Below are 18283 nucleotides of genomic sequence, written 5' to 3' on the forward strand. Positions count from 1 at the left end.
GACCATCTTGCAAAAGAGACATGAGTCTCAGTAAGGTGTTCCTGGATGAATACAGAGCATTGTTACTATTATTCTATTGAACCTGGAGGGGTGATGGGCTGAGTTTGCCACTCACTGATAAGTGAACTCAGAAATCCTTCAGACTGTTGGGTAGACACCTGGGAAGACAAAGTCTTAGCGTCATAAAGGGTTATATGTGCACCTAATCAGATACAAGTAAAACATCATCCTTTGAACTTAACAGATAATAAAAACGCATGGACTTTAAGCAAGAACTCACTACAAGATGGGCATTGTGCAATGGTCTTACATTTTGTCCCAGATGATTATTTCGCCTGGGGAAGGGGACTTTGCTAAAGTTGAAGATGATGTGGTGACTTTTTGAGCCATGGGTGATGATTAGCTCTGCACCATCCAAATGATTTATGCTTCCTGATAGAAAAACACGGCATCATAAACACAGAGTATTAGAAAATGTCGCATTACGATCCCTACCACACTCATGAACGTTTAATTAATTCAAGAACATTGTGGCTAGAACAGTATTTCAAAAGTCTAAAAAGTATTGTTGTAATGTGTGTACTGCAGACGAGACATTCAAATAACAAGATAATATAAATAATGTAAGTCCAGTGTGACACCAACCTTACACCACAGCAGCGCCCAGGAGAGTATCATTTTATACGATTTTTTATTATTATTTAACTCACTCTGTCTGTTGTTGTATCCTCAAATCTTGTAACTCAATTTTTACCCACTTCCCAATGTGCTATCGACTGCAAACTTGGTATACTTATGTCATACTGATGACAATATTATATTCTATCATGAAACATAAAAAACATATATTTTAAAACATTATTTTATTACACGCTTTGATAAACTCACTCTGCCTGTTGTCGTATCCTCAAATCTTGTAACGAAATTTTAACCCGCTTCTCAATGTCGTATCGACTGCAAACTTGGTATACGTATGTCATACTGGTGACAATACTATATTCTATCATTAAAAGTAAAAAAAATATATATTTTAAAACAATCTTTTTTTATATGTTATGTTTCGGCTTGGGTCTAATTGTCCACGCTCAACTGACGTTGGCTGTAATTGACCACGGCCCATTACGTTATGGCAAGCTTCGGGGCCACTTCCATTACTAGTACGGTACATTTCATTAAAGCGTGTTTAAAAAAAAGTATTTTAAAAGATAATTATTACGAATAATTTTAGCGATCGTTTTTTTGTTCTTTCAGCTTGGAACCCGAGCAGGCCATTGCACTACAGTGATTGCTGAACAAGGGGACACGTGCACTCCGATATTCCCTTAATTGGCCTGGCAAGATGCCTGAGCAACACAGCCAGAAGCTGGCGTGGTGTGGCCTCTGCTGTTGTATTGTACGAGTGAAAATGAGGCGCTTTAACAGCGATAGCTTCTCAAAGTTCACTCCGCCTCTTAGCAGTGGTCCGAGAGTGAATGTGTCGAGCAAGATGTCAGCAAACGTGATTCTATATTTAAAAAAAAAAGGCAGTGTTGACTTTTAGGAAATCCGAGATTTTGAAACGCATTTTTCAATTGAGAGACCAGACAGAAGACCTTAACCGTGGGATTAATGGAGTAGACACTGTGTGAGATTCTACGTGCGATTCGCAAAACCCTTGGTGCAAAGTGTTCCACGCATTTAATTGTTTTTATTGACTGGAATTGATAAGCGCTGAATACGCATAAAATGATAAAGAAATCCACCCACTTACAAATCGGAGAGTCCTTTATCTTGGTTCAACATTACCAAACCGCCAACTGCCACCTTTGTACCCTTGATCGTGTACACGTTGTGTCTCTCTGTAGTGTTTTCGCTGGTTCGTGTTGTGTCTCTGTGGTGTGTCTCGGTGTTGTGTTTCTGTGGTGTCTCTGTGGTGTCTCTGTGGTGTCTCTGTGTGGTGTCTCTGTGGTGTCTCTGTGGTGTGTCTGTGTTGTGTCTCTGTGGTCTGTCTCTCTGGTGTCTCTGTGTGGTGTCTTTGTGGTATCTCTGTGTTGTGTCTCTGTGTTGTGTCTCTGTGTTGTGTCTGTGTTGTGTCTCTGTGTGTTGTGTCTCTGTGTTGTGTCTCTGTGTTGTGTTTCTGTGTTGTGTCTCTGTGTTGTGTCTCTGTGGTGTGTCTCTGTGTTGTGTCTCTGTGTTGTGTCTCTGTGTTGTGTCTCTGTGGTGTGTCTCTGTGTTGTGTTTCTGTGTTGTGTCTCTGTGTTGTGTCTCTGTGTTGTGTCTCTGTGGTGTGTCTCTGTGTTGTGTCTCTGTGGTGTGTCTCGGTGTTGTGTCTCTGTGGTGTCTCTGTGTGGTGTCTCTGTGGTGTCTCTGTGGTGTGTCTGTGTTGTGTCTCTGTGGTCTGTCTCTGTGGTGTCTCTGTGTGGTGTCTTTGTGGTGTCTCTGTGTTGTGTCTCTGTGTTGTGTCTCTGTGTTGTGTCTCTCTGTGTTGTGTCTCTGTGTTGTGTTTCTGTGTTGTGTCTCTGTGTTGTGTCTCTGTGTTGTGTCTCTGTGTTGTGTCTCTGTGTGGTGTCTCTGTGTTGTGTCTCTGTGGTGTGTCTCTGTGTTGTGTCTCTGTGGTGTGTCTCGGTGTTGTGTCTCTGTGGTGTCTCTGTGTGGTGTCTCTGTGGTGTCTCTGTGGTGTGTCTGTGTTGTGTCTCTGTGGTCTGTCTCTGTGGTGTCTCTGTGTGGTGTCTCTGTGTTGTGTCTCTGTGTTGTGTCTCTGTGTTGTGTCTCTGTGTTGTGTCTCTGTGTTGTGTCTCTGTGTTGTGTCTCTGTGTGGTGTCTCTGTGGTGTCTCTGTGTGGTCTCTGTGTGGTGTCTCTGTGGCGTGTCTGTGTTGTGTCTCTGTGGTCTGTCTCTGTGGTGTCTCTGTGGTGTCTCTGTGTTGTGTCTCTGTGTTGTGTCTCTGTGTGGTGTCTAAGTACTTGGAAAACGAGTCAATGGGAGTGAATTCCAAAGTTGAGCACGTGACTTCTCCTGCAGTGTGGAGGTTTAAACAAAGTATTGACGAGAGAGGCGGCCTTCCACGCCGAGGCAGCAGCATGGGCGCAGGAGCAGTACACGGTGGCAGCAGCAGCAATAGAGGAGTGTTAAGTGAGACGACAGTGAATCAGTGCGTGATGGATTATAATTAACCACCCAGATTGCATCACGCTGGTGTCTGTCAAGTGTTGTGGGCTCGCAACTCAGTGCTCCACCCTCCACAGGATCACAACTTGAGCTGTGCTTGTGCTTTGTGTGCGAGCAGTCACGCATCGTTCAGTGACGCTCTCCTAGGAGGCGATCAAGATGTGCGGTGAAGGGACGTGGAACGTACAATATGTTTGGTTTTGTTACGTGTTAAAACTCACATTTACGAGTTATCTTCAACCTCAACTCTAACAGACCTTTGGTTCAACTCATTACAATTTCGCCACCTTTGGCTCTCCCGAGTAAACATCAGTTTCACCCTTTCATCCTTTTCATTAAATGTTGTTTATTCTGATAAGGCGGTCACCCGTGAACCACAGTGAAGTGTGTTTTACGCACGGATATCTGAAGCCACGCTTTTAGTAACCAGCATGGTGCAAACGCGATGGAATACATTCACGTGATTGCCATGATTGCTTAAACTTACCTTTGATACTGTGAAGAAAAGATCGTAATTGAGTCACGGTGATTCATGAATTAAGTAGCAGGTGTGTTATTCGTAAAGTAATTACTGCTTTCATGTTTTTTTTTACATTTCTTCTGAAGTTTCAGTTCCCGTGGAATATGTAATTTGTCCGGGTCAAAGAGATTTTACATTGGTGTTATTCTCCATTTAACAGCTATTGCCTTCACAAGCCCACGTAGAGCGCTTTCCCAAACTGCTTGGGCAGTCAAAACATTGAAAGCAACCCAGACCACATCCATTGTGGAGATGGAGCAGTGAAATCTGCACGTGTGCTTCGGGTGGGTCATCACATCGCAGCTCTGTGAGTGGTGGCGGTGGCTTGGGGGATGCCTTCATCCGGCAGTGGATTGACCATGGCTGATGGTGAACCATGAGGTAATGCACATTCTGTATGTACGTTGAACTTATTTCGCACCGTATGTCGCCTTCCCCCCGCACCTCTGATTCCTTCCCACCCCGCACCTCCGATTAGCACGGCCGGCTACGTACGGTGCTAAAGAAGTTCAACGTACGTACGTAGCCAAGCGTGCCGCTCGGTGCTGTGACTCGTTCGTGAATTCCTCACCGTCTGGATTGACCTCCCAGCTTGCGCGCAGCCAAGGAGTGCGACGTCCACCGGCTCCCGGAGCGACGACCACGCTCAGGCTCAGGGAGCGTGGGGCAGAGGGTGTCCACGATGCCGGCGTGAACCAGCTGTGGTGATTGGCCGCTGCTGTGAGACCACGCGGCACACACAGCACACCAACACGGCCCACAGAAATGGGCGGCAGATGCTGCCTGAACACCAATAAAGATAGTGCCACTGAGAGATTGATAGCAAAACAAAACGTGCGTCAATTATCGGCATTGCCTGCCACGTTTCGATACGAAAAAGATCCAGCCGGGTGGGAACCCAGCCATAATAACCGATGCCTTTTGCAAATGAGATGTGCATCGAGGTTGAGAGAATTCGTGGCATTTTAAAGCAATTCGTGGACAGCTTTGAAAATTCAACAGGTAATAATACCCACGACGGATGTTGCGGTGTGTTTTTTCAATGGCCACTTCACAACGGACAAAGACAAGTGGCAATGTCGACCGTGGCATCGGTAAACGGTGGTCCGGTGGGGACTGCGCCGACTGCCAAGGCGAGAGACATAAACTCTGCAGACTAAATCAGGGTCACGATTTGCTCGTCATCATCAGCATCGCCGGCGCTCGAAAACAAATTCAAAATGAAACCCTCGTGATTCAGGTCAAAGCGTCCCTTTCCTGCATTTGAGTAGTTTTATCAGACAGCCAACGTTGATTGCTCATCAAGCAGTACACACATACAAAAAAGGGTATCTGTTTCATGCTTGAACATCGTAACACCTGCTTTATTGCCAGAAAGGGTAAAACCTATTCTTATTTTTAATCGTTTTGGATACTGGCAAAAAGGTCCCATCGATAAAACTGCTCGACCCGAGCTCTGAGTGTTCTGCTACGTGCAGTGTCTCTGTGCTGTTCGCCTTTTGGCGTTCCCTGGTCTGACACTGGTGGTGAGACGAGGCCATGAAGAAGACTGTCTCTGGCGTTGGCCAATCAGTTTCAAGGACAATGCGTGTATTATCAGAGCATGTTTGCTTGTATGTTTTGTCACAAGTATGTGTGGTTAATGCAGACTTGATTCCGTGCAAGAGGTATATAGTTGGTGTTTGAACATCACAACACCTGCTTTATTGCCAGAAAGCTAAAACATATTGTTATTTTTCATCAGTAAAAACAGACTTATTCATTGCGGTTTGCTGCTGCTTTATTTGCCTGTACAAAAATAATAATCATCAAGAAGTAGAGTTCATATCTACAGTGTGGCACTGGAGCATAATTACAGTGTCCACCTAGTGTCCTGATATTCTGATGGGAGGAGGCATTAGACCCCTGAGTTATTCATGAAACTAATTTCAAGGTGTTACATAAAGTCACGGATACTTATAATAAAAACAATACAACGACACACGTGTGTTTTGGATTTGGGTTAAAGCAGAAGATAATTTTTTTATACTCTCAGATTTCAAAAACATGAAAAAAATCTTTCTTAAACAATCATCATGGCAGTAATTATACTGTTTAGAACATCTTTAATCCACGAATTAAAGAGTAATCTGTGTAACCCTAAGTGAGTGTTTTCTATTTGTTCACCAAGTGAGTCATTCCCTCGTGTTGTGGGGAAACCAGAGAGAGGATTTCGTGGCAGGTACCGACCGAGCTGCCTCTCTGTCACCACTTGTGTTTGAGTCTTGTGTAAGTCCACTATTTAGGTCACCCTTGCAAAAGTAGAGTGTTAATATAAATTGAAATTATTTAAACTGACATTTGTTTTTATTGTATCAGGTAAGGCCGACTGAGCTCTTTTGCAGAAGTGACCTTGCTACAAGTGATTACTCAACGAAGTGGCTTAACACGCGGGCATTTGTAGCAGCCAAATACCCTAAACGAGTGTTGTTGATTCTATATGTGGAGGGAAAAACCGGAGGACCCGGATAAAAAACCCACGTGACCACGGGGAGAGAGACACGCAAACTCCAAATATACAGCAAGTATCAGGGTCGGGATCTAACCCACAATCTCCTGTATACCAGGCGAAGTAGTTAACATCTCATAGCCACCTGTCCAGGTTTTACTCGGGCAGTCTGTGCATTGGCGTCTGGCATCTGTGTGTCTGGCGGCAGGAATTGATCCTTTCCCGAGATCTGGTGGCGTTGTGTTGAACTTTATTACATTTTTCTGAGAAATGTCTGGGTTTGGTCTGGGGAAAACTTGGCAGCCTTCTACATGAGTGACATAGCACCTGTAACATTGCTATGATTAAACAAAATCAATGATGTAATTAAGCTTTTTCCCCCTTTCATATCCCTCTTAGAATGATAGTTAAACATAAACGCCGATTTGGCCACGTAAATGCTTCAATATTTTAAAAGATTTGCAAAAATAAAAATCATAGACAGTAATGTATTGTGTAACGTTTGTACTGCATAGCCATAATACATAAACTGTTGGTAATTTCATTACCCGTGTGCCTTATCGCGCAAATGATAAGAAAAGATGTGATCAATAACAGCGTCCCTTACCTTCTCGTATTGTACAAACAATTCCCTGCAAAGCAACACACACAAGCACACACAACAACTTTTTTTTACCGCTTTAAAATGGGCAAATTGAAAAGCTGAGATTTATTGCCAGTCGGAGATCGAAGGCCAAACGCCCCTTTCGCCAACAACGCGCGCCATGCCAAACAAAGCGCGCCGTCCCACGGTGTCGTTTGCGAGCCGGCACGGATGAGTTGCGCGTCGCTGCGCCCCCCGGGGCTTACCGGCTGTGAGCAGTTGCTGTGCCGTAGGTGAACGCCGCGCCCGCAGGCCGTGGCGTGCCCGTGTGGTGCCTGGCGGCGCACGCACAGCGCCGCCAGGCACAAGCGCAGTAGCAGCAGCAGCGGCAGCAGCAGCTGCTGGTGCTGATACTGCTGCGGGTTCCTTTTCACGTTCATCGGTGGCGCGTCGCGGGTGTCGTCAACATTGGCTAAACGCGGGGCGCGCGCAGAAGCCCTGTGGAGTCATTTCACGGAATCAGAGAGGGAGAGGGGGGGAAGCCAACATTGTTTGTTTGTTTGTTGTTTGTTTGTTGTTGATGTTTGTGTTGTCAGTACAGGACACATTCGAGTTACAGTCGGGCCCTCGGCTTGCTTCAAGTCACCTCTTGATATTTCCAAAATATGTTGTCGGATCTTATGTTTAGGAGGCATAAATGCTGTCAAAAACGTATAATTGGCACTCAAGAACGTGCTTATGTGTCAACTTAGATTATAATTTTTGTGATAGGCGCATTCATACGTTTTGTGAATTGCACTTTTTGAGAAATAATCAATGATTGATTGTACCAAAAGATTGCATTTCTGAATTACTTTTGTGACATGCATCTCCATTTAAACTGCACACCGTATCAAAAGCTGTTTCCCTGTGTCCTTCTGTTGCTCAAACATCGCGGTCTACACGGCTAGTGCGAACGGGAGAGCAGTTATTAGCTCCTTGTGATCAAGTGCTTTGATTCGATAACGCCAATCACAAACATTGAGACTCAGTGGTGCCCCAATCATGACACAGAGGTGACTGCTGACGTGAACATCGAGTAGACCTTGCCCTACGAGCGTCGGCAGAGTGTGTCTGGTTACTAAACCCAATCAATGTCAGTGTGTTGAGCCAGCGCCCATAAGATCTCGAGTTCAAACTCTTGGGTTGTCTCCAGGGCACGTAGAGGGTTTTTCTCGTGTGTCGCAGGTTTGACGAGATATGCCAGGGCAGTTTACACTGTGCGTTAAAGTGCCACCGCAGATTTATAATTGCTCAGATTTTCAAGATATAAATTTTCGGGACATGATCCGATAGACATTTTCACCTCATTGTGATTAATGCGACATAATTTTCCCATCGTAACTTTGCAACTGCATTTTGCATCTTCCTCGTATTGTGTTTGTGCTTTGTTGTACTCCCAGTGCATTAAACTGCACTTCGCTCGACTTAGCTCTTCTATTCATTGCAACTTTACAATCTATACCACACTCATGCAGAACATTATTCAACTACTTAAATGCAAGCATACGACGTTTCGATTGCAACACAAGCAATCGTCGTCAGGTATAAATTAAAAAGAAACCTCGTATGCTAGTATTTAAATTCGTCGTATGCTAGTATTTAATTTTATTTATCTTTATACGTGACTTTACCGAAATAACCAAAGAATAATTCCTGCAGTCACGAAAGCTCCAAATTAAGTTTTTACTTAAATGCACACATCTACGACTGCTATGCTGTCAAAAGCTCTATAAATAGTTTTGCAGAGTACCAATTTTATGGATTTATAGCCATTAATGTAGAACTGCATTCAGTGTGCCTTTGTTACTGTATACATATATTTACAGGAAGCAAAATATTGAAACCAATGTGAATGAGCAGCGACGATAATCATGACATAACGATATTCAGCAAAATGTGTGATACGATTTATTGCGGATACAATTTTCCCTCGTCATTCACGAATTTGGCTATGCGCGACTCTACAGTCTACACGAGAGAAAGTGATGGAGATAAAAAGATGAGATAAAATGATGAGATAAAATGATGAGAGATGAAGTGATTCTATGACGTCATGTGTTAATATGATAACGTTCACGTATTTAATATCTTCTTCATTTAAGGCCATTATCATTATCTGCGAAATGTGCTCTTAATGAGCATCTGCGGAACGTGTCCCTCGCGAATAACGAGGGAAATACTGTATTATAATGTACAGGATTGTGTAGCACCGTCTTACCACGGTAATCGTGATCATTGGACCAGCATAGCGACAGGGTTCTAGAAATATTTTTTTGGAGGCCTGGGGCAAAATGCCAAGATGGGGCCCCTCCTCTGCCCTTTCTCAGCCCCCCCTATGAAGCCCTCTTGAATCAAAGGCCCAACGCAAAACGGCCCACCTGACCTCTCGCTGGCTCTGCATGGTACATCAACAACAAAGTTGGGGGTGGGTCGGCACATTTATCTGATCGCAGAGCTGATGCTGTTGACAGGGCTGGGGCAAGTAAGACTGAGAAAGTAACTGAAAACAAAATTAGTGATCCAGCATGATGTCTAACTCAGCTGTCAGTCAGAGTTTCAGCGATGGAATAGAGATTTGTCTTTTTATTAACGACACGGGGGCAAATATATAAAAGATTATGTATAAAAATATATATATTTATATCATGAAGACAGGGAGCTGTCTGAATCATCTTAAATAAAAGACGATGAGTGGCGTTTTCGTGCTAGCAATTATATTAAGCACAGGATAGCGGTGACATTTCACAGCCAACTCTTTGTTATTCAGAGCAATTTGCAACCTCATGGCAGCTCAATGCGAGCGGTTTATCTCCATGAATAGAATCATAAAACCACCAAATATAACTCCCACGAGTGGCGGATATACCAATGATGTTTATATGATGAAAGGCTCAGGCCGATTGTGAATTTGTAGTGACTGTGCTTGTCACTGTATGGTGCCGGGGCTTGCGAAGCCACGGCGGGTAATGTGTTGTCATTACGGGCAGCCCGGGTGACGGGATGTAGTACCACCAGCCCTAGCGGGCCTTGGGTGAGCGCTGGTTCGCGTGGAGGCACCGCGAGCAGTGTGCGGTGCGGGCTCCCGGTGAGGGAGCGAGAGCGAGCATCGGCCAGCCAGGGTGACGTTAGGGCACGATACACTGGTTGACCTGCTGACACGTGACCGGACAATATTGGAGGGGGGCCACCGGTGGACAGGGGCCGTGGGGCGGTCACGTGGTCCAAAGGAGCTTTCGGGAACCTTCGAGAAGGAGCTCGAGGGGCCTGGAAGGTGGGCGGGGCGAAGGGCGAGGCCAGCCCCAGCCCGGGGGGCATATAACGAGGGCTCCGTGAGGAGCTGGGGGTTCTTCGTGTGCTGGTGACAAGAAGATCCACGTCGGGGAGAACAAGCCTCTAGCCACGCGGTCCGGGACCCAGTTTGTGGTCCGGACCGGGATAGCGAAGTGTGTCTAGTTCTGCCGTAGTGTGGTTAGATGGGCATTCGAGACCCGAGTGTAGATCGTGTTGTGTTGCGTGTTAATGCGGAATAAATAGTGTTGCTCCCAAGATAACGTCTGTGACTCAGTTGGACTCACTACACATTGATCATGTTATACAGGGGTCCTCAAACTACGGCCCGCGGGCCACATGCGGCCCACCGAGGACATTTATCCGGCCCATGGTCACTAATTGGGCTGCGCTGGTGAGCACTAATTGGGCTGCGTTGGTGAGCACTAATTGGGCTGCGCTGGTGAGCACTCATTGGGCTGCGGTGGTGAGCACTGATTTGGTTGCGTTGGTGAGCACTGATTTAGCTGCGGCGATGGGCACTCATTGGGCTGCGCTGGTGAATGGTTCAATGGGCCAATTGACTGAAATTGCCCCCCAGGCATAAGGTTGCCAGCCCTCCCCTGGCTGCGCTTGACTGGCTTTCCCTCCCTCAGCTTCATTCGAGCTCATGCACTAAACCACAGACAATTTCAGGAATTTCTGTGTCTGAGCTAAATGTTGACTATGAAGATGTTCTGTACCACACAGAAGTCCGTTGGCTGAGTCGAGGGAGAGTTTTGAAACGTTGATATGACTTACTTCCACAGATTACAGCTTTTCTGCTTTCAAAAAACAAAGAAGTACCAGAGCTCAATGATGCAGAATGGAAATGGCACCTTGCCTTTCTGACAGATGTAACAGAGCTACTCAACAGTTTCAATGTGCAACTTCAAGGAAAGGGGAAGCTCATCTGTGATATGCAATCACATGTCAAAGCATTTGAAGTAAAATTAGGCCTCCTCATCAAACAAGTGAAGGAGGAAAACTTCTGCCATCTCCCCACAACTCAAAATCTGTTAGCGGAAAAACCATTGGTTGCATTCCCAAACAAAACGTGTGGATTCACTGGAAAAATTGCAAAAGGAGTTCCAATTTAGATTTAAAGAGCTTCATCTGAACAGGACATACAGCTTTTCCGTAACCCATTTTCTATTGACATTGAAAATGTGGATACAATTTACCAAATGGAACTGGCTGAACTGCAGAATTGTGACTCTCTGAAAGACGCATTCAAGTCAAGCAGCCTTCATAATTTTTATGCATCTCTCCCCTCTGAGACATATCCTCATCTCAGGAACCATGCACTCAAAATGGCAACCATTTTTGGCAGCACTTATGTCTGTGAACAGACTTTTCCAGAATAAAACATTTAAAATCTCCAACCAGATCTAGACTAACGGATGCACACTTGCATCACTTGTTACATCTAGCAGTGACAAATATGGAACCGGACATTGACCATCTCATTAGCCAAAAGCAGGCCCATAGTTCCCATTGAAATACCGGCAAGTTTGTTGATTTAACTTTACTTGTTCTTCATTTCAAATATTGTATTTGTTCCCGTTTTCTTTCTTCACTTCAAAATAAGATATATGCAGTGTGCATAGGGATTTGTTCATAGTTTTTTTTACTATAGTCCGGCCCTCCAAAGGTCTGAGGGACAGTGAACTGGCCCCTTGTTTAAAAAGTTTGAGGACCCCTGATGTAATAGGTAGGCAAAGGTGCATCCTTACAATTTCCTGTTTACACCACGGCTGGCAGAAGGGCCTCCACAGCAGGGAGCTCTGTAAAGCCCTTATAGAGGGTAATTTGGCCTACTCTTCCACGCCGGTAAAACATCTTGGAAGAGGTGGGAAACCCGACGTTTACCCCACCGCACGCGACCTATACCTATTGACGATCCCAATTATACTGCTGGGTGGACAGAGGCTGGAGGAAACTAAAAACGTCTTTCCCATTGCTAAAGCTGCCACTCCGGGAAATCGAACCTTCGACCTCTGGATGGCGAGTCCAGTTTGCAGAGCGTCACGCCGCAGCGGCATCCCGCGTGCAACGGGGAATAACGAAAGTCCCACACTTGTCTTGACATTGGGCAGGCGAGATCAATGGTTTCCGCGATGGGTTCAGTGGCTTGGTAAACACACGTGGCATCACTTTCTCACCACTTAGCCCCACCGCCGGCCACGTTATTTACGTTAGGAATGACCAAATTGTTCTTAAAATAGACGCCAAAATTACACGTGGCACGTTTACACTTGAACAAAAGTGGGATGTTTGGACTGTGACGCCGGCACACAAGGAGTAGGCCTGCTCGTTTCGAACAACGTCGTTTCGAATCTTTAACGTCCTCTGCGAAGTAGACGGCATGTGCGGTACGTGTTTGTTTATTTGACAGCGAATGCACCACAAGCGAGTGAAGCCCGCTTGTGGTGCATTCGCACCACATACGCCTTATGGCTTCCTCTGGTCTAACACCTTCTGAGACTAGGCTCTAAAAAAGCTGACTCTGGTGTGGACCAATCAGTTCCAAGGACAATGCATATATTTTCAGAGTATGTTTTTTGTTTGCATTCTGACCGCAAGCATTGTGGTTAATGCAGACATGATTCCTTGTAAAAGGTTTCAGTTTGGTGTTTTAACATCTTAACACCTGTTTTGTTGCCAGAAAAAAGGGGAAAACCTATTCTCATATGTTGGTACTGGCAAAGGAGGTCCCATGATCCAGTGGAGCTCCTCAATTTCCAATGACAGCAGGAGCCACCAGGCACACGGAAACCGTCCCACCGGGTGGCTGCTTGGGGGGAGGGGGGGTGTCCGAGAGAAGCACCGCAGGCCGAACTTTGCCGTCTCCGAGTGCACCGCGGCCGAACGCTCGTCTCGTGGCCGCGTGGCCGCGTGGCCACCACGGAGGCGAGATGTTAACTACTTCGCCCCGTATACAGGAAGTCGAGGGTTTGATCCCGACCCTGACGCCTGCTGTGTATTTCGAGTTTGTGTTTCTCTCTCTCTCTCCGTGGGCGTGTGGATTTTTCTCCGTTTTTTTATTTCTACACGCTTTCTATTAACTCACTCTGTCTGTTGTTGTTGTCGTTGTATTCTCAAATCTTGTAACTCAATTGTAACCCACTTCCCAATGTGGTATCGACTGCAAACTTGGTATACTTATGTCATGACAATACTATATTCTATCATAAATAATTTTTTACATTCTTTTTGATATCTTATGTTTCGGCTTGGGTCTAATTGTCCACGCTCAAATGACGTTGGCTGTAATTGGCCACGACCCCTTACGTTGTCGCAAGCCTCGGGGCCACTTCCAGGAGTCGTGGAGTTCTTCCATTACTAGTAGGGTACATTTCATTAAAGCGTGTTTTTTTTAAGTTTAAAAAAAAAATTACTTATCCCTCCACATGCTGCTATGAATGTCCACATGAGAAGCCACTTGGTTGAACTACCACTTGTGGCCAGGTCGCTTCTGAAACACGTCTGTGTAGGTCAGTGGGCCTCGCCTGGTCAAATAACAATAGTTTCTAGTTCATTTCTCCGCACACTCCGGTTTCCTCCGCCAACTCCTCCATACGACTTCACCCACCCAGGGCAAGGTATTTGGTGTAAGAGTCCGAGTGGGTCAACCGTCACACAAGAGACTCGGCGAGGCTTTGCAGGGCGACTCCCACCGTCGAACAAAGATGGGGTCGCTGCATTGCGCGCTTTCAGAAGCACTTCTGCGGCCGTCTGGAACGCTCTTCCTTCAGATATTAGGAAGCCACAGGAGCTATGCACTTTTAAAAGAAGATTGAAAACTCATTTCTTTATAACCGCTTTTTGTGTTTAGTTTGTTGTCCTTCCCCCGAACCTTCGCTTAGCACGGTTGGCAACGTACGGTGCGAAAGAAGTTCAACATACATGCAGGCACGTACAATATATGGCTGTAAAGCATTTGTGTGTGGCCTTCGCTGGGAGTTTATACATGAGCTATACATATAATCCATAAATAATGCAGTCTGCTAGAAAGCTATAAAAGCTGTAAAGAGCCTGTACACATGTTGAAAGAGAAAGCAACTGTGTGTGGCTCGTAGCATGTTGAGGATTAGGTGCAATCACAGTACAGTACTAAGAAGGGTAAAGGTGCAGCATTGAAATACCTGGCTAACACCACTGCTGGTGAAAAGGCCTCCACTAGAGGGAGCTCCAGATAGCTCTTCTAGAGAGTATTTGGCCTATTCTTCCACGCTGCCCAGACACCTCCGATTAGCACGGTTGGCTATGTACGCTGGGAAAGAATGTCGACCTACATACCCGACACTATGTGGCCAGGCGATTGATTAAGTGTGGTAAACCCATTTCCACTGCTGGGTGGAGAGAAAGATGGAGGGATTTAATAAACATCCCCATTGTGTCCATGACTGCGGCTAGAGGTCGAACTGGCCACTATTACACCACGGTAGTATTCATCGGTGAAAATATATCAATGACTTCATCAGTCCATTGGAACCTCCTTTGCCAGTAGCAAAATATGATAATTGTTTTTTTTACCCTTTTATTTGGCAACAAAACTGACACCTTTTTTTACAAGGAGTCATGTTTGCATTGACCACAATACCTGCGGTCGGAATGCAAACAAAAAACACAACTCTGATAATGTATGCGCTGTCCTTGAAATTGATTGGTCCACACCCGAGACAGCTTTTCTTAGAGCCTGGTCTCACATGGTGTTGGACCAGATGACGCCAAAAGGCGCACAACTCAAATACAATGCACCATCAGAGTATGAGAGCTCGGGGTAAGCATTTACACCATTGGAACCTCCTTTGCCAGTAGCAAAATATGATAATTGTTTTTTTACCATTTTATCTGGCAACAAAACTGACACTTTTTTACAAGGAGTCATGTTTGCATTGACCACAATACCTACGGTCGGAATGCAGTCTTTTCAGTTTTTTCAGACTGAAAGGGCAACACAGAATGTTTACACACACGCAAATATATTTGAGCCTTGTGTACTTATCGGGGCAATTGTCAGCAAGTATCTATTAAAGGAATAAGACATGATGTAATTCCTTCCAGAGCGCAAACGAAGATCAGACTTTGCAGTGAATGAATTCGTACAGCCACAGTGTAATCGTGTCGTCACAGTGGATTCAGCCATTAAGGGGAATTTCCTTGAAAATGCATACAATTCATGCACACTCTCAAGTGCTCATGCAGCAGCAATGATGTGTCTTGTTTATAATTGATTAAAACGACAAGAGACGAATGTGTATGTACCCATTTAGAATGAAAGAAACACACTAGCTTCACTGTAATATATTCTTGGTTCTTTCGGTAAAGTCACGTAGAAGGGAAATAATAAAATAATAAAAATAAAACAATACAAATTCTCACGACGTTTCGGCCACAACGCAAGCAGCCGTCCTCAGGTGAAGAACAGAGCTGTCAGAAAGACAGCGTCCTAAATGATGTTTTATTTTTATTATTGTATTATTTCCCTTCTACGTGACTTTACCGAAAGAACCAAGAATATGAATCCCTGCAATCACGAAAGCTTTAAATCGAAATTCGCTGTAATATGTTGAAAAAAATAATCTGCACTTTTAATCAGAAGCTCGGGACGGTGACACACTAGTTAACACACTGCGTTATAAATGTGTCAAACTGGGCTTGATTCCAGGCCCCTGGCTAACGTCAGTTCCGAAGTGACATCTGAGCTGGTCCTGAACCTTCCCTTTCTCGAACCTGAACTGGGCAGCGTTGGTCAAGTGTGCTCAGTGAACCTCCTTGGCCAACGCAAGTGCGAGGAGGCATTCATCTAATAGTGGGTTGATGAAGGGCTAACATATTATTACTAGCTTTTTTGCCCATCCAAGGATGGGTGTATATTGCAGTTAATCTGAAATATTCAAGAGAAAAATTGTTCAGCTCATGATTATTCTTGGGGTACTTCGGTAAAGTCACGTAGATAGGTTCAAAGAAAATAACAAAAAATAACAAAAAACTACGACGTTTCGATCTCAACACAAGCGTTCGTCATCAGGAAGAAAAAAGAGGGGGAAAGCTACTGAGGCAGTCTTTTTTTAAAGGTTTAAAATGGGTGTAGCCCAAGGGTAATAAACAGAGTGGGCGGGGCTAGTGATGTTAATGTGAGAGATGAGCATGTTAATGTGAGAGATTAGCATGTTAATGTGAGAGATTAGCATGTTAATGTGAGAGATTAGCATGTTAATGTGAGAGATTAGCATGTTAATGTGAGAGATTAGCATGTTAATGTGAGAGATTAGCATGTTAATGTGAGAGATTAGCATGTTAATGTGAGAGATTAGCATGTTAATGTGAGAGATTAGCATGTTAATGTGAGAGATTAGCGTGTTAATGTGAGAGATTAGCATGTTAATGTGAGAGATTAGCATGTTAATGTGAGAGATTAGCATGTTAATGTGAGAGATTAGCGTGTTAATGTGAGAGATGAGCGTGTTAATGTGAGAGATTAGCGTGTTAATGTGAGAGATTAGCATGTTAATGTGAGTGATTAGCGTGTTAATGTGAGAGATTAGCGTGTTAATGTGAGAGATGAGCGTGTTAATGTGAGAGATGAGCATGTTAATGTGAGAGATTGACATGTTAATGTGAGAGATTAGCATGCTAATGGGAGATCGCAGAGCAGCAACGTCGAGCTCGGCGAGCAAGGTGGCTGTGTTGGTGTGGAAAATTTAACCTGTTAATGTAAAATCAGAGAGTCGAAGATAACAACGAACATTGGAAGGTGGTAGGATGGGAACATTACAGCCAGTTACGACTTAAACTGGTTGATAACGTCCTTCCAATGATTACTCAGTGTTACCCATCTTCTCAATTGAAATTGTGTCTGTGTCTGTATAGGTGGATGGCTTCATGAGCGAATCTTTGTTGATAGCCAGTGGGTTTGCAAAGTACATTCATCTTAGAGAAATCAATTTCGTGTGAGCCCACCGTATTAAAACAATGATCAGCCACGGCCGAGATATTGGTCCTACCATATTTCAGATCTGCCTTATGTTCAGGAACACGGTCCGAGAAATGTCGCTTAGTTTCCCCAACGTAACTACTGCCGCAGACACAGCTTAGTTTGTAGACGCCGGGGTATTGCATGTCAGGGATCACATCCTTCACAGATGGGATCAGATCACAGATTTTATGTACCGTGTTAAATCGAACCTGGATCTTGTGTTTGCTCATGATTTTGGAGATATTTTTGGTGACCCCTGCTATGTATGGCAAGGTGATGGTTTTGATTGAGTCCTCAGATGTTTTAAATTAGAGCGATTTCAACAATTATTTCCGAATTTTTTATTTTATTCAAATTGCATTTGAAATATATTACTTCTATTCATTATCAAATTGTTTATATACATAGCTTATTTACAGAACAAAATCAAAAAGCAAGTTTGTCATATGAAATCACATACTCTGGAACTGGTAATGTAAAAAGTACATTCAGCTAATATTGTGCGAAAGAACTTCAACATACATACGTACATGAACAGCAAAACGAATGCGCAGTTACTTCCACTGTAACAGCAATAACCCACAGCTCCGTGTCAATCAACTGCTCAGATCGTCAGCTTCACAGAGCAGTGCTCCCACCCCACGCAGAGCAAACACGGTCGTTACTCACTTTCAACAAAGTCCCATGAGTCCTGGCCAAACGTGCGTAACACCGCCTCCTGTAAATGTAGTCGGGATTCATATATATAGATAATAAGTCAACATAAGTACATCCACGATCATTGCCGACAGATGCTCGCACGGTAAGGTTTCAACAAAGCATCACCGTGCCTACATCCTCGTGTTGCGAAGGCATAGGTGTGCAAGTCAGAGTGTTAGACGGAACACAAATAGCCCCGATTGCCAGACATCCCACTGCTGCCTGGCGGGTGACGTCACTGTGGTTAATGATTACCGAAGGCGGACTGCTTTCGTCGACTTGAGTTCGGGCTGATGTTTGCACAATCACAAATATGAATTTGATATTGACAAGATGATTTCATAACGCATGCACTCCTTCCAAGCTGTGTAAACATTACTCTCATGCATTCACACGTGCACATTTCTGAGCTTCTGGTATACATGTTGACAATGTCGACAGTAACCAAAGGCTATAATAACCATGGTGCCTTAAACCATGTGGACGCCACATTGTATTAACAGCCAGGATTTTT

General features: G+C 44.5%; 1 protein-coding gene across 2 annotated transcripts in view; it reads right to left on the bottom strand.

The window, feature by feature from the left end:
* The window catches only part of LOC133351708 (interleukin-17 receptor A-like), a 42845-nt gene extending 24909 nt beyond the window's left edge, over positions 1 to 17936 (bottom strand). For both annotated transcript variants that reach the window (XM_061567121.1, XM_061567120.1), the window contains exons 1-5: positions 17740 to 17936; positions 7004 to 7235; positions 6762 to 6786; positions 4238 to 4384; positions 311 to 432 (exon numbers count right to left, since the gene is read on the bottom strand). In XM_061567121.1, coding sequence (XP_061423105.1) covers positions 311 to 432; positions 4238 to 4384; positions 6762 to 6786; positions 7004 to 7177 — 468 coding nt within the window. In that variant the 5' untranslated portion in view covers positions 7178 to 7235; positions 17740 to 17936. The remainder of the gene's footprint in view (positions 1 to 310; positions 433 to 4237; positions 4385 to 6761; positions 6787 to 7003; positions 7236 to 17739) is intronic.
* Positions 17937 to 18283: the final 347 nt, after the last annotated feature.

Source organism: Lethenteron reissneri, chromosome 38 (genome assembly GCF_015708825.2).
Source record: "Lethenteron reissneri isolate LAM-NWPU_2019-01 chromosome 38, ASM1570882v1, whole genome shotgun sequence".
In the NCBI taxonomy this organism is placed as follows: Eukaryota; Metazoa; Chordata; class Hyperoartia; order Petromyzontiformes; family Petromyzontidae; genus Lethenteron; species Lethenteron reissneri.